Genomic DNA, 16,276 nt, shown 5'->3' on the forward strand with positions numbered 1-16,276 from the left:
CGAAGCACAGGGCGAGCGACGTGAGAGACATGGAGAGGAGAGGTGGGAAGGAGAGGAAAGGAAGGAGAGGTGGGAGGAAGGGGGAAGGAACGGAAGGAGCGGGGTCATGTCAGTCATGTCACATCACACACATCATGAGAGAGACATCAAAACAGACAACCACACAACCCAAGCAGCTCCGCAGCAAAACAGCCAAGCCGAATAGTTGTTGAAGGTATTCGCAAATCTTCAACAACCCCTTGGCTGGTTTTCAAAATTTGGACGGCAGCCAGTGCGAGCGAGAACTTCACACCACACGACAACAAGCGAGCTTGGTTGTATCTTGCAGGGACTGCGACCTTCGTCTTTGCCACCACCGCCACCAACCACTGCAAGCCACTGCAGCTGATCGTCTCCATCTTCCTGTGGTTGGTGAAGGGATAGATAACCTGGTCCCCAAGAAAGGAGGCATCCGTGGCGCGCGCACTTTCACGCATACACACACACACACAGACGATACACCACGCACACACAGACACACGAACGTTAAAGCTACGGCACAACCACACACGCACATTTTCATACACACACACACACAGACAGAAAAAGGATGAACGTGGATGTGTTTGAGGACCCGGTCCTGTGCCGGCACTTTCACGGCCACAAGCAAGATGTCACCAGCGTCGCCTTCAACCCCAACATGAAACAGTTGGCTTCAGCAGGCCTGGATAACACCATCCTTGTCTGGGATCTCCAGCATCCCAAGGTGTGCAAATTCACTTCCGCTTCTGCGCAATGGGCTTGTGCTTGTGCACGCAGCTTTCCCTTGTTGCTGCCTTTGTTGACATCACGCAGAAGACACACATGCACGTTTGCTGACTTGCTGTCTCGCTTTACCACGCCCCACGCCCCACGCCTCTCACATCCCTGTGTGTTGCTGTGTTGAGAGCAGATTCGGGCGTGCAGGCTCAATGGGCACCAGGAAGGTGTGCTTTCGGTGGATTTCTCCAGCACGGGCCACCTGCTTGCCTCCGGCTCAAGAGATCGCACCGTGCGCTTCTGGGTTCCAAAGCACACATCGGTAGGATGACTGCAGGCACACGTACTCGTGCGTGTGTGCGTGTGTGTGTGTGCATGTGTGTGCGTGCGTGTGCGTGCGTGTGTGTGTGTGTGTGTGTGTGTGTGTGTGTGTGTGTGTGAACACCTGTTGCCGTGCTGCATGCATGATTCGCGATATGGGACAACATACAGCATGGCACTGTACGGCAAACACAACACCATGTACATCCTCGCGCTGTTTTGAGTTTCACTCTCGGTTTTCTGTGGGTGCTGCTGTGCCATCGTGCATGCAGGGCGAGTCGACGTGCATCAAAGTGCACAGCGGGAGCGTGCGCTCGGTGCAGTTTTCGCACGACTCCACGCAGCTGCTCACGTCCTCTGATGACAAGCTCGTCAAACTCCACGACGTCCACCGACACAAGTTCAAGGTCTCCTTCAAAGGTCAGGAATCATGAACCCGTTGCCATGTTGTGTGTGTATGTGTGTGTGCGCGTGTGCGTGTGTACATGTGTGTATGTGTGTGTATGTGTGTGTGCGTGTGTACATGTGTGTGTGTATGTGTGTGTGCGTGTGTGTATGTGTGTGCGTGTGTGTATGTGTGTGCACGCAGTCACGTGCACCTGTAGTGTGCTTCATGTTTGGGTGTTAGCCAAGCCCGTCAGCCCCCTTTTCCAAGCTGCTCACACCACAACGTCTGCGGATGACGGTTGCACCTCCCCAACAGGCCACACCAACTGGGTGCGCAGCGCTCGCCTGTCCTCTGATGACCGCATGATTGTCTCTGGCAGCGATGATCGAACGGTATGGCAATGCACGACCAACTCCCGTGTTCCCCTCCTTCCCCACTCACTCTCAAGTTGCTTGCTTTTGCGTTTGCACCTGCGCGGTCTGTTTGCACCACGTGAAAGTCACCCCACGCTCATCCTATCCACAACACACACACGCACACAACACACAACACACAACACACACATGCACACACACACACACACACAACGCAATGCACAACGCAATGCACAACAACACACAACGCAATGAACAACAACACACAACGCAATGCACAACAACAAACAACGCAATGAACAACAACACACACTGCAGGTGAAGCTGTGGGATGTTGATTCCCGGTCGCTGATCCACACGTTCCACGAGAGCGCAGCGGTGATCAACCAGGTGGACTTCCACCCAGACGGCACTTGCGTTGCTGCCGCGTGTGGTGATGGCACCATCAAGGTAACACGCGTTGCTCGCTTGCATTAGCACCATGGGCACACGCACACAGACACACAGACACAGACACACAGCCACAAAAACACAGCCACACACACACACACACACACACACACACACAGACACAGACACACAGCCACAAAAACACAGCCACACACACACACACACACACACACACACACACACACACACAACACACGCTTGACAAACTGCGACTGCTGTGGCTCTGTGGAATTTTACAACCGCTTACGCTCTAGTTCATGTTGCTGCTTCTGCTGCTTCTGCTATTTCCCTCTTTCCACACAAAGTTGTGGGACACGCGCACAAACAAGCTGCTGCAGCATTACGCGCCGCATGACACAAGCGCCACCTCCCTCTCCTTCCATCCATCCGGAAACTTCCTCCTCACGGGCTCTGAAGATTCCACGCTCCGGGTACGCAGGACACGTACACATGTACACACACATGCACACACGATGTCTGCGCTACATTCACACGTGTTCAGCAATGCACCCTTTCCCGTCCTTCACCCAACCACGCTCACTCTTCTCGTCGCACCCATGTGTAATCCACCCCCACCCCTGCCCCCCCCCCCACACACGCACGCACACACGCACACGCACACGCATACACACACACACACACACACATGGTGCAGATTCTGAACCTGCGTGAGGGCCACCTGTTCTACACGCTGCACGGGCAGAAGGGGGCGGTGACAGACGTGTGTTTCTCTGTTGACGGGCGCCAGTTTGCGTCCGGCGGCCGCGACCACGCTGTTCTGCTCTGGGACACCAAGTTTGATGAGGCATTCAAGGCGGGCGCAGGGTCAGCGCCAGCACCAGCACCTGGCGTTGGCGGCGTGTACAACAGCACGTCCATCCACACCGCGGGCGCAAATGGCGCAACCCACCGCCACCGCCAGCGACACCAGTATCAGCAGCAGTACCAGAGCCAACAACAGCAGTACCAAGGACAGCAGCAACAGGAGCCACCGCGCGGGACAGTTGTGCGGCGGTCACGCGAGCAGCAGATGCGTGCAAGCAAAGGAGGCAAAAGCAAGGGTGGGCAGAAGAAGGGTCAGCAGGCACAACAACAACGACAGCAGCAGGAAGAGGGGCAGAGCCAGAAGCACAAGCAGAAGAAGCAGCGAAGGGAGCACGGGGACGTGCACAACGAGTGGAAGAGAAGACCCGGCCAGCCTGTCCAGTCTGTGAGCGCCACGACGCGCCACGCTCGGCCTGGCAAACCGGTGTCCTTCTCCCCGCATCGCACGTCAAGATCAGATGACAGCGGCCCCTCGCCTGCAGACCTAAATGCGTTTGGAACCGCAGGTGGGCGTGGCACCGGACACGTTGTCCGCTCCCCTGCGCAGGTGCGCGACATGATGGCTGGCGATGCCGACATTGTGGACGTGGCGCCCGCCCTGTTTTACGACGATGGTTCACCAGGCGACAACGAGGGTCACGGGCGCAACGGGGGCCGAGCGGTGCCGCTGGAGCCGCTGAACATGCCTTACGCAACAGCGTCCACGCTGGAGCACATTGTGAACCAGTTGGACCTGCTCACCCAGACGGTGCACATCCTAGAGCGCCGCATGACCATGGTGGAGAACATGGTGGCTACTCCTGCTGCACCGGCACGTACCCAGCCGTCTGCGGCGATGTCGGCTGGGTTGCCTGCAGGCACGGGCGGGTACGACGTGGAGATTGCACCCGTGTATCCAGGCATGCGCGCAGCTCAGCCACAGCAGCAGCAGCAGCCGGCACGTGGTGATGTTCCATCTGGGTTTCTTCAATCGTATCCTCAGGCCGGCGGCTCAACACAACAACAACAGCAGCAGCAGCAGCAGCAGCAGCAGCAGCAGCAACATTGGCAGAGGGAAAAGGAGAAGGAGAAGGTGGGCGTGTACGCGCGTGCCCCCGCGTATGCCGAGCTTGATCGGTACCCCTCTGCACTGGAAACCCAGCGGCTGCTGGGCGAACGGCGGGAGAATGGCGATGGTGGCGCGGGTCTGTTTGCGCAGGCACCGCCTTTGTCTGCTGCGTCCAGGCGGCAGTTTGACCACCTGTACATGCACGCACGCAGCAGCGATGATGGCGATGGCGCCGCCACAACAGCAACACGCACCACCCGAGAACAGCAGCAACAGCAGCAGCAGCAGCAGCAGCAGCAGCAGCGGCAACGTGTTGGTGGTGGGATGGGCAGCCCAAGTGCACCGCCGCTTGGTGGAGGCCGCGACTTTGGGTCAGCCCTGCTGCGTCCTTCAAGCTCGCGAGCAGCAACAGCGCCCACTCACGCAATGGGCACGGCCACGGTACCTCCAGCAGCAGCAACGACGACGACAACGACAACTACAGCGGCGACCGTAGGTGATGCAGACACCAAGGGTACAGCGGGCGGCCTGTCGCAGGGGCGCGAGGTTCGCTTTGGCGAGGGCTTGCTGAGTGACAGCTTTGCCTTTGAATCACACGATCGCCTGCTGGGGCAGCTGAGTCGCCACTACCGCCACGACGCCACGGGTCACGCACCGCCGTCATCGTCCTTATCAGCAACAGGCACAACAGGCACAAGTGGCACTGGTGGTCTTGGCGGGCTGTTGCGGACGGGGCAGGAGCCGTTGTTTGGCGGGCCGTCTGACTATGGCCGCGCACAGACATCCTCATCCCCTGCAAGCAAAGGCAGCCCTTCGCATGCGCATGTGCGTGGTGCTGCTGCCCTGAATCGAGCTGGTCCTGGTCGGGGTGCTGCTGGCGAGGATGGCGATGGTGATGATGACGACGACGATGACGACTACGCCAATGTGGCGGGCTCACGCAACGGCAGCGGCTTTGTCGTTGATGATGGCGTTGGGGATGTCTCTGGCGTTGCCCGCAGGTGATATGTGTATGTCTGTGTGCGTGTGTGTGCATGGTGCGCGATGGAGTGCATGCATTGTGCATGCGTTGAGTGTGTACGCGCGCGTGTGTGTGCATAGAGTGCGTCACAAGTTTTGTTTCTTGTTTTTGTACTTTTGTCAAGTGGTCCAGACAGACCAGACCGCTTGACGTGTTGAGAACGATGATGGCTGGGGATATACCCCAGTTGCTGTTCCGTAGCGTGGTGCAGTGTTGCTTTCCCTTGTGCTGCGCGCAGTGTGTGCGTTTGATTTTGATAGCCGTGCAGGTCTTTTGTGTGTGTGTGTGTGTATTGCGTGTGTGTGGGTGTGTGTGGAGTCGTTGTATCAGAAAACGAGAGCTTGTGTATGAAAGTTTGAGGTGGGTGAGGTGGGTGGGTTGTATTTTTTTTTTCTTTTCTTTGCTGCTCCAATCAATGCAAGCATCACATAACACGCAGGGATAGGCAGACACACACACAGACACACTCACAGACACACAAACAGACACACACACACACACACAGATACACAGACACAGACACACACACACACACACACACACACACACACAGATACACATGTCGAAAGGTCTTTCGGTGATTTTCGGCAATGAACGGGAAAGAGGAAACGGAGGCGGAGGAGAGGAAGGAGGACGAGAGCAAGAAGCATCAGCAGCACAGGCAGCAGGCGACGCACAGGCTGCTGCTACCCACAAGTGTTGACGAACCACGGCAAGAGCAGCAACAAGAACAGCAGCAGGAGGAGGGCCAACGAGCACGCCGAGGGAGAAGGAGGAGGCCTTCACATCCACCTGGAGGTGAGGAAGGTCTTGGGATGGATGATGGTTGTGACATGTGACATTTTTGTATTTCAATGTGTTGGGGTTGTGACTGTGGTGCACCAGCAGCGTTCTCAGCAGCGTTCTCATGTCATATACACGCACCCATATGCGTGTGTGCATGTCTGTGCGTCTGTGTGCATTTGTGTGTGTGTGCATTTGTGTGTGTGTGTGTGTGTGTGTGTGTGTGTGTTGGTCGTTGTGTCTTGCACACTTCAAGAGACACCACAAGTACGGCTTCCTCCCACCCCGACACCAAGCCCTGGAGCTCAGGTTGGTCTGGCTGGCACAGAAGCTGCGTTTCACTCCTCTCCAGCCAGTCATGCTGACACACTCAAACGCTCTCTGTTCAGCCCCTGATACCAGCACCCACGTCATGCACAGACGCGCAGACGCGTACAGTCTCAATCTTGCGCAGATGTACACTTGCAGCACACAACACACAGACACACAGACACACACAACACACACAGACACACACAGACACACACACATGCACAAACAGACACACACAGACACACACGTACACACACATACACACATACACACATACACACATACACACATACACAGGCCAACCCACGGCGGAAACGCTTGCCCAGTCCCGGATCGCTGTCTCGTATCTCTTCCCAGACTCCAAAGAACGCAGACCACCAGCAGCCACAGCCTCGCGCTCTCCCACAACCACAGCGCAGGCGTAGTGCGGACACAGGCGCCCCTCGGAGCTTACCCCAGCCGGGAAAGGCAGCACCGTCTTCGAGACCAGCAACTCGCCAGTTGCCTCTGCCCAGTCAGTCTTCAACCCCACCCGCGAGTCCAGCACGTTCGCGCCACGTGTCCGATAGCGACGCACAACGCACAACGGCACCACAGCAGAGGCAGCCTGCGCTTCCCTCGCCGCGCCGCCGAAGGCCTTCCCTCCCTGTGCCACCACCACAGCAGCAGCAGCAACAGCAACAGCAGCAACAGCAGCAGGAGCAGAAAAAAGGGGGTGCGGCTTTGACGTTTCCTGTCTTTGACACCCCAACTGCTGCGACCGAAAGCCAAAGCCCGCAGAAGGAGCGTCGTCATCGCGGTCGCCGCAGCAGCTTACCACAGGTTCCGCCACCCGCTCACCGTTCATCTCACGCACGCACAGGCACCACACTTCCCACACCACCAGCACCTGCAACCACCACACCAGCAAGAGTAATTGCAGTCCCACAAGCCGCTACTGCTGCACCTCCAGCATCAGCACGTGACAGCCCGCGGCAGGTAGGAAAGGGCACACACAGAAGGGGCACACGCAGCTTACCGCAGCCACAGGCCAGTGGCGCTCGTGGGAGCAACTCCAAACGAGAAGACGGAGCAGAAGGCGAACAGCACGAAGAAGAGGAACAGCGAGAACAAGAAGAAGCAGCAGCAGCAGCAACACAAGACACGCAGCAACAGCAGCGCCAGCAGCAGCAACAACAACAACAGCAACAGCAGCAGCAACAACGAACGGTGACGGCACGACAGCAGGAGGCGATGAATGCGTTTTCAAGGGCAAACCCACCGCGGTGTGGGCTGTGCGGATGTGTGCTGGCACCAAAGAGCAAGGCCCTGCAATGCCTGTTCTGTGACGACCTGTATGTGGTGTGCGGGGCGTGTGCGGAGAGAGACGATTTTGGCGAGCAGCACGAGCACGAGATTGAGATGTTTGACGACTGGGATGTGCCAGAATACGGCGGTGGCGACGAAGAGGCACATGATGCAGAAGCGAAAGATGCAAAGGGGAAGGAGGAGAGAACAGAGATGAAGGAAGACGTCCAAGGCACGATTGTGGAAACGCACGAGCATGAGACAGGGGCACGCCTCAACAAGGAAGAAGGCAAGGAAGCGGCGAGAGAGCACGAGAAGCAAGGCGATCATGTTGAGGGTGGCGTGGCTGATGAAGGGAATTCAAGAAGAACGAATGCAACAGCAAGAGATGCGAGCAATGATGGCACAGTGCAGCAGGCGGTCAAGGGTGGCGATGGCAAACACGAGGATGTGGCGATAGACAAGGCAACACATGCTGGCAGGCCACAAGAAGAAGGGAAGGCAGATGGGCAAGAAAAGGTTGTGGTCCCAAGTGACACTGCACCATCACAGCAGCAGCAGCAGCAGCAAGGCGGAGGTAAGAAGCAAAACAAAAGGCAAAGACGGCGACAAAAGCAGAAACAGAGGCAACAACAACAGCAGCAGCAGCAAAAGCAACAACAACAACAACAACAACAACAACAACAACAACAACAACAACAACAACAACAACAGCAACAACAACAACAGCGGCAGCAGGGAAGCAAACCGCAAGAGCCAGCGCCCCAATCAGACGAGACAGCAGTTGAAACCACTTCAGCACCGGGCACCATCAGCAGCAGGAAAACTCGCACATCCTCATCTTCATCCACATCGTCTCAGTCTGCCGCAACTGCGAATACAGCAGCTGTACCAACAGCACCAACGGCAACGTCAACAACGACAACAACAGCGGCAACAGTGACAGGAATGGGTGCACAACAGCCCACACAGCGGTTGTCTGTGAGCGAGCGAATGCGGCTTGCGCAGCAGCGGAGGCAAGAGATGCAAGAGCAAGCAAAGGCCGAGGCATTTGCCAAGCAGCAGCAGAAGGCAAGACGAACATCTGACACACAACAGGAGGGGCTCGTACACCAGCAACACCAACACGATCAGCAGCAGCAGCAGCAACTTCAACTTGCGAGCGAGGAGCGGCTACGGCAGGCGAGGGAACGGCGCCTAGCCGGCGAGATGGCGGCACGGGAGCAGGTGTTGCAGGAGTTTACGCAGGACGAACAGCGCAAGATGCAGCAGCAGCAGCTGGTGGCGGCCCAGTTGGAAGAGCAGGGGCGATTGCTGCGACAGCGGAATGAGGAGAAGCGCGCACGCGTGTCCGAACGCCGGCAGCGGGACGTACGTGACGTTTTTGCGTTTTTTTTTTGTGTGTGCATGTTGCTTGTGTATATGTTTGGTGTGAAGCCACAACCAAGTGTTTCTGGCTTTGCAAGTGTACTTGCACGCACACAGACACACGCACACACACACACATAGCATAAGCACAGGCACAGAACACACACACACACACACAACATAAGCACAGGCACAGAACACATGTACACACACACACACATGTTCATTCACAACCGACTTACGCCCCGTGTCGTGTGCGTGTTGTACAGTCTGAGGAGGCGGTGCTGAAGGCGAAAGCGCTGGAGATGATGCTGACGGCTGATGCGAGTGCAGACCGCGATGATGATGCAACTAGCGGTGATGGTGGCGACGCGCTTTCATCACAACAGAGGCGACGACGACGACGACGAAAGCAGGGGCGAAGGAGTGCACGGAGCAGCGACAGCACTTACGAAGAGCCATCACAACCAGCGGTGGAGGAGGACGAACGAGAAGAAGGAGACGAAGCAGCAGAAGTCGAACAAGAGCCAGAGCGAGGACAGCACACGGCGCAGGAAAGGAACGTGGAGGATGGCAAAGGCACAGGCGAGCAAGTGAAGCCACACCAGCAGAAGGCGCAGCAGCAACACGAGCAGCATCGTGGCCAGCCTCAGCAACTTGAGCCAGCAACCAAATCGACACGCTCGGGCGTGCTGTCAGCCAATACGCGGGGATTGCTGCGCGTGCACTGGTCCGTGCTGATGCTGTCTTTTGCGCTGTTTCGTTTGGACGGACTTGAGAGCGATGGTGGTGTTGAGAGCGATGGCGAGCAAGCGGATAGCGAACATGTTGACGTGACGGCCGTGGATGCCAGCGTTTGGGATCACCATGAGAACCAGCCGGGGCGTAAGCAACAAGAGCAAGAGCAAGAGCAAGAGCAAGAGCAAGAGCAACAGCAGCAGCACCAACAGCAGCAACACCAAGAGCCGGAACAGGAGAAGAGTCAGGTGCATGCGCTGTTGCAGTCGCATCCGCGTGTGGCAGCAAGCACCGCCTTGCCTCTGGTTTCCACATCACGCCATCAGCAGCAGTGCAAGAGCACGTGTGTCCAATTGTTGCGCGCTCATGCCTCCGTGCTGCGTGTGTGTTCACCGTGTCGAACATTTCCCGTGAAGTTCTCCGAAATCACAACCGCGCCAGCAGCACGCCACGCCCTGCCGGTGGCGACACAGCTGCCCAGAGCACACGGCAGGTTTGCCCTTGCCTCCGCTGATGATGTGGGCGTGCCGCAGTGTGTGGTGGACGTGTTGTCCGAGCTGACATCAGCAGCGGAGGACCTGGTCATGACGCAATCAGCAACGGGTGTTGTGGACGCGCTGGCTGAGGCCTCGCTGGCATACATGCGCTGGCAGTCATCTCCACCAATCACAATACCGGACATTGCGGCAGACGTGGCGTGTACGGCGTGTGTTTCCGGTGTGGAGGAGGTGTTGCTGACAGCGTGGGTGCAGGGCGCGGTGACAAGCATCACAGAGGCCGCGAGCGACCTGCTTGCAGCAAGTGACCCCACCATGCTGTGCATTGACGCTGTGGCAAGCACCGTCGTGGAGGAGGCGATGGCAGATGCCGTAGCTGAGATGGCGGTGCCGCGTGTTGTGCAGCAGCTCAGCCATGACGCAATCGACCTCATGCTGATGATGATGGCGGCAGCAGGGGAAGAAGAGAAAGAGGGCAAGGAGGAGGGCAGCCGAGGTGTGGAGTTCGATATGGAGCCGCGCGAGGCGGCGCTGGTGGAAGAAGAACATGTGGACGTGGACGGGCGAACAGAGACTGGCGCCGCCGATGAGAGTGAGCGGGCGGTGGCAGCAGTTCCCGCAAGTGCTGTGAACAAAGGCGACCAAAGTGACCGGAATCAGCAGAAAGCCGGCGACCAGCTCAAGCAACACCAATCAGCAGAGCAAGCACAACAACCGGAACAAGCCGTGCCAGCAGGTCAAGTTGAGCCAACAGAGCAGCATGAAGAGGCTGGGGTTGCTGCCGTGCCGCTTGCTGCATTGGATGGCGCCGAAACCGGTGATGAAGGACAGCAGCCCTTGAAGGTGACGACGTTGGTGAAGCAAGTCATGGGGTCTGTCGATGGTGTGCAGAGTGCCACGGCAAACGCATCTCAACACCCAGCGACAGCGGCGCCTGTGGCAGCAGCAGAACAGCAGCAGCAGCAACAGCAGCAGCATGAAGGAGACGAGCCAGCAGCGCTCGGCACGACGATGGCAGCAGGCGCCGACACAACACACCGTGAGGAAGTGGTGGCACTGGTGAAGCCAAAGGGTGTGCGGCGTGTGCCCGACGCAACGGTTGCGTTGCTTCGCGAGTACATGGGGACAGCAGAGGTTGTGTTTGACGAGGGCATTTACGTGCGCGAGAAGCCGTTTATCAAGGCGCTGTGTGCGTATGCAGACTCGTCCGCGTGCGAAACGCGTCTGGACGCGCGCACGCGCATGGCGCTGCCCAAACTGAAGGCAGAGCAGCTTGTACCCTTTCTCAAGGCGGCGAATGTGTTGGTCATTCGAGCCAGGCGCCGCTATCCTCGCTTCACCGGACGTTTTGTCCACGGCATTTTCCTGCATGGGATTGACGTTTCGTTTAACATGCCCGAGCGGCAGCAGCAGCAGCAGCACGAGCAAGGCGAAGGGGAGGAGGCGGAGCAGAGGAAACAGCGGAAGCAAAAGCAGCGCAAGCGGGTGGTTGGTGCGGATGGAAAGGAATTGGAGGAAGAAGTGACGGTGACGGTAACCACGAGCCCGCCTCGCTCACCATCCCCACACACTCGCACACAGCACAGGCCAGCATCAGCAGCAGCAGCAGCAGCAGTAGCAGCAACAGTAACCACAACAGGACAACAGCAAGTACCTCCACCACCACAGCTGAAGGAAGACATGAAGGATGGGGCGCTGTTGTCTTCATCGTCGCATGCGAAGTCGCCGCAAGCACAGCCGTTGTCGCCGACAGCTGGTGCGGCGGTTGGCACAGATACCACAACAGCAGCAGCAACAGCGAGCATGAGCGCTGATGTTGGTGCCGGTGGGGCCGCAGCAGCGTTAAAGGAGGAGAACGAGAAGTTGAAGCGAAAGATTGAGGAGTTACAGAAACAGCTGGAGGCCAAAGGGGCCGCCAGTGCAAGTCATGAAGTGACACAAGCACCACCACCGCCACCGCCACCACCGCCACCACCGCCTCCAGGTGTTGGTGCACCACCCCCTCCTCCTCCTCCTCCACCGCCACCACCAGCATCAGGCATTCCCCCTCCTCCTCCTCCACCGCCACCAGGATCAGGCATTCCTCCACCACCACCACCTCCACCAGGGTCAGGCATTCCTCCACCACCACCACCGCCGGGATCAGGCATTCCACCACCACCACCACCGCCACCGGGCACAGGAGGGCCGCCACCACCACCGATGATGATGCCTGTTGTGCCGCAAGGTGGGCTGCTTTTTTCGCTTGCACGTGCTGTGCTGGTTGTTGCATTCACACACACACACACACACACACACACACGCACCTTGTTTGATGTTGTGCGATGCTTCTGCTCTCATGGTCAGCTCACGCTGCCAATCGCTGTTTCGATTGCGCGCGCGCGCGCGCGCGTGTGTGTGTGTTTTCAAAGGCCCGCGGAAACCAGTGGTGAAACCAACAGCGAAGATGAAGCCGCTCTTCTGGGAGAAAATCACGCTCACGCCCGACGAGATTGCACACGCTGAGAAGGTGCCGTGACTGGTACTTCGTGCTTCGTGACTTGTGCTGCTGCTGCTGCTGTGCTGTGATGTGATGTGGGAGTGTTGGCGTTGTCATGCTGGGGAACCGAGAGGCTGTCAAGTTGTGTGCTGTGTGCGTTGCTGACACGCATGGTGCGCTGTCTCTCGCTGCGCGTCTGCGCCGTTGTCCCTGTTGTTGGGCTGTCGCTCACTTGGTCGCGTTCGCGTTTGCGTGTGTGCATGTGCGTGTGCATGCAGGTGGAAGAAGCAAAGAAGAAGCGAGAGGAAAGGAAGAAGAGAAAGAGCAATGAGGACAGTGACGACAACAGCAAGAGCGCCAGTGACGATGAAGGCGGCGATAATGCTGACGACGACGGCAATAACAACAAGGACGATGATGATGACGAGGACGACGTATCTGTGTGGGCGACGCTGAAGGAAGCGGAATTGGACACGAAAGCGTTTGAGGACGCATTTGCACAGAAGGTGCGCAAGTGAGAGGTTGTTGTGGTGGGTGGTGTGGTGTAGATGACATAGGATGCGATGTACACTTTCGTTTGATTTTGACAGCGGCTTCACTTCCCCAGCCAACGCACTTCGCCCCCCCCCCCACACACACACATACACACACATGATCGCACCCTATTTTGCGACGTGCCCCACTGCAGGTGGTGAAGAAGAAGGACAAAGCGGCAGAAGAGAATGGAAAGAAGAAAGAGAAGAAGGCGGAGTCGTTTTCGGCGCTGGACGGAAAGCGCGCGCAGGCCGTTGGCATTCTCATGGGATCGATCAAGATCGGTGCGTGGGTGCATGTGCTTGTTTGTTTGTGCGTTTGTTTGTTTGTTTGTGCGTGTGTATGGTAGTTGTTTACACATGTGCGTGTCGATGTGTGCACGTTTGCGCGCGCTTGTGCGTGTGTGCGTGCCATTACGTTCAGGTTTACGCCAACTTTTGTTCTCCGTTTCTGCTCTCAAATGCACTCACAATGGGGTTGTCACCTCCCATACAGACATGGACAAGCTTGAGCAAGCGGTTTACACGATGGATGAGAGTGTCTATTCGCTGGAGAAGGTGAAAGCGCTGCACATGAACAGGGCGACACAGGAGGAACTGGACCTGATGTCCATGCACCTCGACAGCGAAAAGGCAAAGAAGGTGTGTTTGGTACTGCTTGCCGACATGCACGCACACGATGCACACACACATACACAACCAACAACGACGATGGTGGTGACGCCGAACAACCACTGATTCCCATCCATCTACACACACACACACACACACACACACACACACACACACACACACACACACACACACACACACAACACATGGTGACTGCAGGTGCCGCTTGCAAAACCGGACGCGTTTCTGTGGGAGCTGAACAAGATCTCCAACTTTGATCTGCGTGTGCAATGCTGGACGTTCAAGTCGACGTTTGAGGAGAATGTGTTCACTGTTCAGGAGCGCATTGATGCCGTACGCAAGAGCTGCATTGCATTGCGTGAGAATGCGTTTGTGCAGACGGTGCTGGCACACGTGCTCGCGTTTGGAAACTACATGAACGGCAGCACGCGACGCGGACAAGCGGACGGATTTTCTCTCGTGATTTTGGCAAAGCTTCGCGATGTCAAAACACAGGTGGTGACGATGATAGTGTGGTGAATGGGTGATGGTTGTGATCTTGAAAAGTGGTTGTGACCAATGTGTTGCTGTTTCTCGTTGTCGCGTGGTGCTGCTTGTGTGGTAAACCGTGGTATAACGGCTTTCATGTGCATTGGTTGATACTTACACTCTGTATCGGCTGACCATGACACAGGACAACTCATCCACGCTTCTGGCCTTCTTGGGTGCGCGGTTTTGTGTTCATCTACACCCGCGTGAATGCGTGCATGTGAACCCCCCCCCCCCAGTTGCACACCAATCAATCACCACGTTTCATTTGTGCTCCAGCGCGCTCGCCTGTCCCTTTTCTTCCCATCCCCATCAGCACCAGCACCACCGCTTCCCCACCTTCGCCACCATCACATCACTTCACATCCCGCACCGTAACCAATGCCACTGTTTCCCCTGCCCCCCCCCCCCCCCCCCCACCACCACCAGCGCACACATTAACGCGTGATGACCCGACAGCCGGCACAGACGAGGCAGAGTTTCCACTGCCCAAGCCAGCCCTCCTCCAGAGGTTCGCATACACAGTTGTGTGTGTGTGTGTGTGTGAAGTTTTGGGTTGCTGTGTGCGCGAGTCCGTTTGTACTCTGTGCCTTGTGTCTGCACCCACCCACTCAGCCAATCATCGTTCCGCTCACCCCTCACACTGCACGTTACAACCACCTCCCCCCCATCACGGCCTCTCCACAGCGCGGCTCAAATCCGCTTCGAAGATATCAGCTCGGACGTGAAGAAGATTGAGGTTGGCGTGAAGACGTGCTCGCGGCGCGTGGATAAGGTGGTGGCAAGCACCGACAACGAAGACATTGTGCAGCCCTTCAAGAACGAAATGGAAGCGTTTGTCGCCACCAGCACCGCCACGGTACATGACTTGCAGAAGCAGCTGGCAGCGTGTCAGGACCTCTTTACCAATGTGCTCAAGGTATTCACACACTGGCTGCGCACGGGGCAGGGCCGGGGGTGGCACCCCATGTTCACGGTCTAGTGCATTCGCCACGCGTGCGTGCGGGTTGTGTCAACACGCTGTTTTGCTCTTCTGCGCTGCTTCCTGACGCACACATGACCCTGAATATGCGTCGGTTTATCCGTGCGCCTTGTCTGTTTGCGTGTCTCTGTTCCAGTTTTTCAAGTACGGCAAGAAGGAAAAGGGCACAGGCGAGAATGGCGCCATCACGCCTGCCGACTTTTTCGACATATGGGCCTCGTTTGTCGCCGGATACGAGGAGTGCTGGAAAGCAGAACAGAGGGATGCTGCCAAACGCATCTTCGAGGCTGCACGCAAGGTGGCGTGCGTGTGTTGTGCGTGAGTGTGTTTTGTGTGTGTGTGTGTGTCTGCGTGTTGTGTGTATGTGTGTTGTGTTTGCCTTTTCTCTGCCGGTTTCCTGGTTTCTGCTTGTGGTGTTTGTTCGGCTTCGTAACTCTTGCTTTGCTGCTTGTTGCATCCAGCCACCACCCCTTTGGCTCACGCATGTACCCTCACGCATGCACTCTTGCGTTGATCGCTTGCTCATCGTTGCAGGCAAAGCTTGCGCAGCAGTCGAAGGGAAAGAAGGTGCGGAAGGTGATGGGCGGGATGAAGTCCAGGTTGAAGCGGCGGTTTGGCAGGAAAACGTCCTCAGCTGACGTATCGCAAGCGACAAACGGGGAAGCGAAGCGCAGTGACGATGGTGGAGGTGGTGATGATGGTGATGGTGAGGATGGCGGTGATGGTGGTACCAGCAGTGATCAGCGGAAACAGCAACAGAGCCAGGTAGACGACAAGGCGGCAAAACAACTAACCGACGAAGCAACCACAGCAACAGACAAGCAACACACAGAAGACCAGAAGCAGGAACAGGAGGAAGAAGAGGAGGAAGAAAAGGAGAGCAAGGAAGCTGGTCACAAGCAGGCCTGAGCAGGGAGCGAGAAGCGACCTTGCTTTTTTGTTTCGCTGTGTCGCTTGCGGTCTGCCGAAAA

General features: G+C 57.1%; 3 protein-coding genes across 3 annotated transcripts; all 3 read left to right on the plus strand.

Annotated features, from left to right (window-relative positions):
* The first annotated feature begins 237 nt into the window (after positions 1–237).
* On the plus strand, positions 238–5,526 carry PTSG_04407 (uncharacterized protein). The gene is made up of 7 exons (XM_004994442.1): positions 238–745; positions 932–1,060; positions 1,332–1,479; positions 1,763–1,839; positions 2,140–2,271; positions 2,577–2,702; positions 2,927–5,526. The coding sequence occupies exons 1-7, from the start codon at positions 590–592 to the stop codon at positions 5,147–5,149; spliced, it is 2,991 nt and encodes a 996-aa protein (XP_004994499.1). The 5' UTR covers positions 238–589; the 3' UTR covers positions 5,150–5,526.
* Positions 5,527–5,755: 229 nt separating this feature from the next.
* PTSG_12167 (uncharacterized protein) lies at positions 5,756–8,335 on the plus strand (the record flags this gene model as incomplete). Its single annotated transcript, XM_004994443.1, has 4 exons — positions 5,756–5,963; positions 6,205–6,257; positions 6,558–8,124; positions 8,262–8,335. 4 exons carry the CDS (start codon positions 5,756–5,758, stop codon positions 8,333–8,335), a joined length of 1,902 nt encoding a protein of 633 aa, XP_004994500.1.
* A 235-nt stretch (positions 8,336–8,570) lies between these two features.
* On the plus strand, positions 8,571–16,214 carry PTSG_12168 (uncharacterized protein; the record flags this gene model as incomplete). The annotated part of the gene is made up of 12 exons (XM_004994444.1): positions 8,571–8,918; positions 9,185–12,377; positions 12,562–12,659; positions 12,908–13,135; positions 13,318–13,447; positions 13,659–13,804; positions 13,994–14,290; positions 14,469–14,511; positions 14,753–14,834; positions 15,011–15,242; positions 15,442–15,603; positions 15,840–16,214. The coding sequence occupies 12 exons, from the start codon at positions 8,571–8,573 to the stop codon at positions 16,212–16,214; spliced, it is 5,334 nt and encodes a 1,777-aa protein (XP_004994501.1).
* Between the last annotated feature and the right edge of the window lie 62 nt (positions 16,215–16,276).

Source organism: Salpingoeca rosetta (genome assembly GCF_000188695.1).
Source record: "Salpingoeca rosetta unplaced genomic scaffold supercont1.10, whole genome shotgun sequence".
Classification (NCBI taxonomy): Eukaryota; class Choanoflagellata; order Craspedida; family Salpingoecidae; genus Salpingoeca; species Salpingoeca rosetta.

Bases quoted from the DNA above. Each gene is read 5' to 3' on its own strand.
- PTSG_04407 (XM_004994442.1), top strand. From the start codon at position 590: ATGAACGTGGATGTGTTTGAGGACCCGGTCCTGTGCCGGCACTTTCAC. The intron at 2,272-2,576 runs GTAACACGCGTT...TTCCACACAAAG, and splicing joins GTGGTGATGGCACCATCAAG to TTGTGGGACACGCGCACAAA. The intron at 2,703-2,926 runs GTACGCAGGACA...CACATGGTGCAG, and splicing joins CTGAAGATTCCACGCTCCGG to ATTCTGAACCTGCGTGAGGG.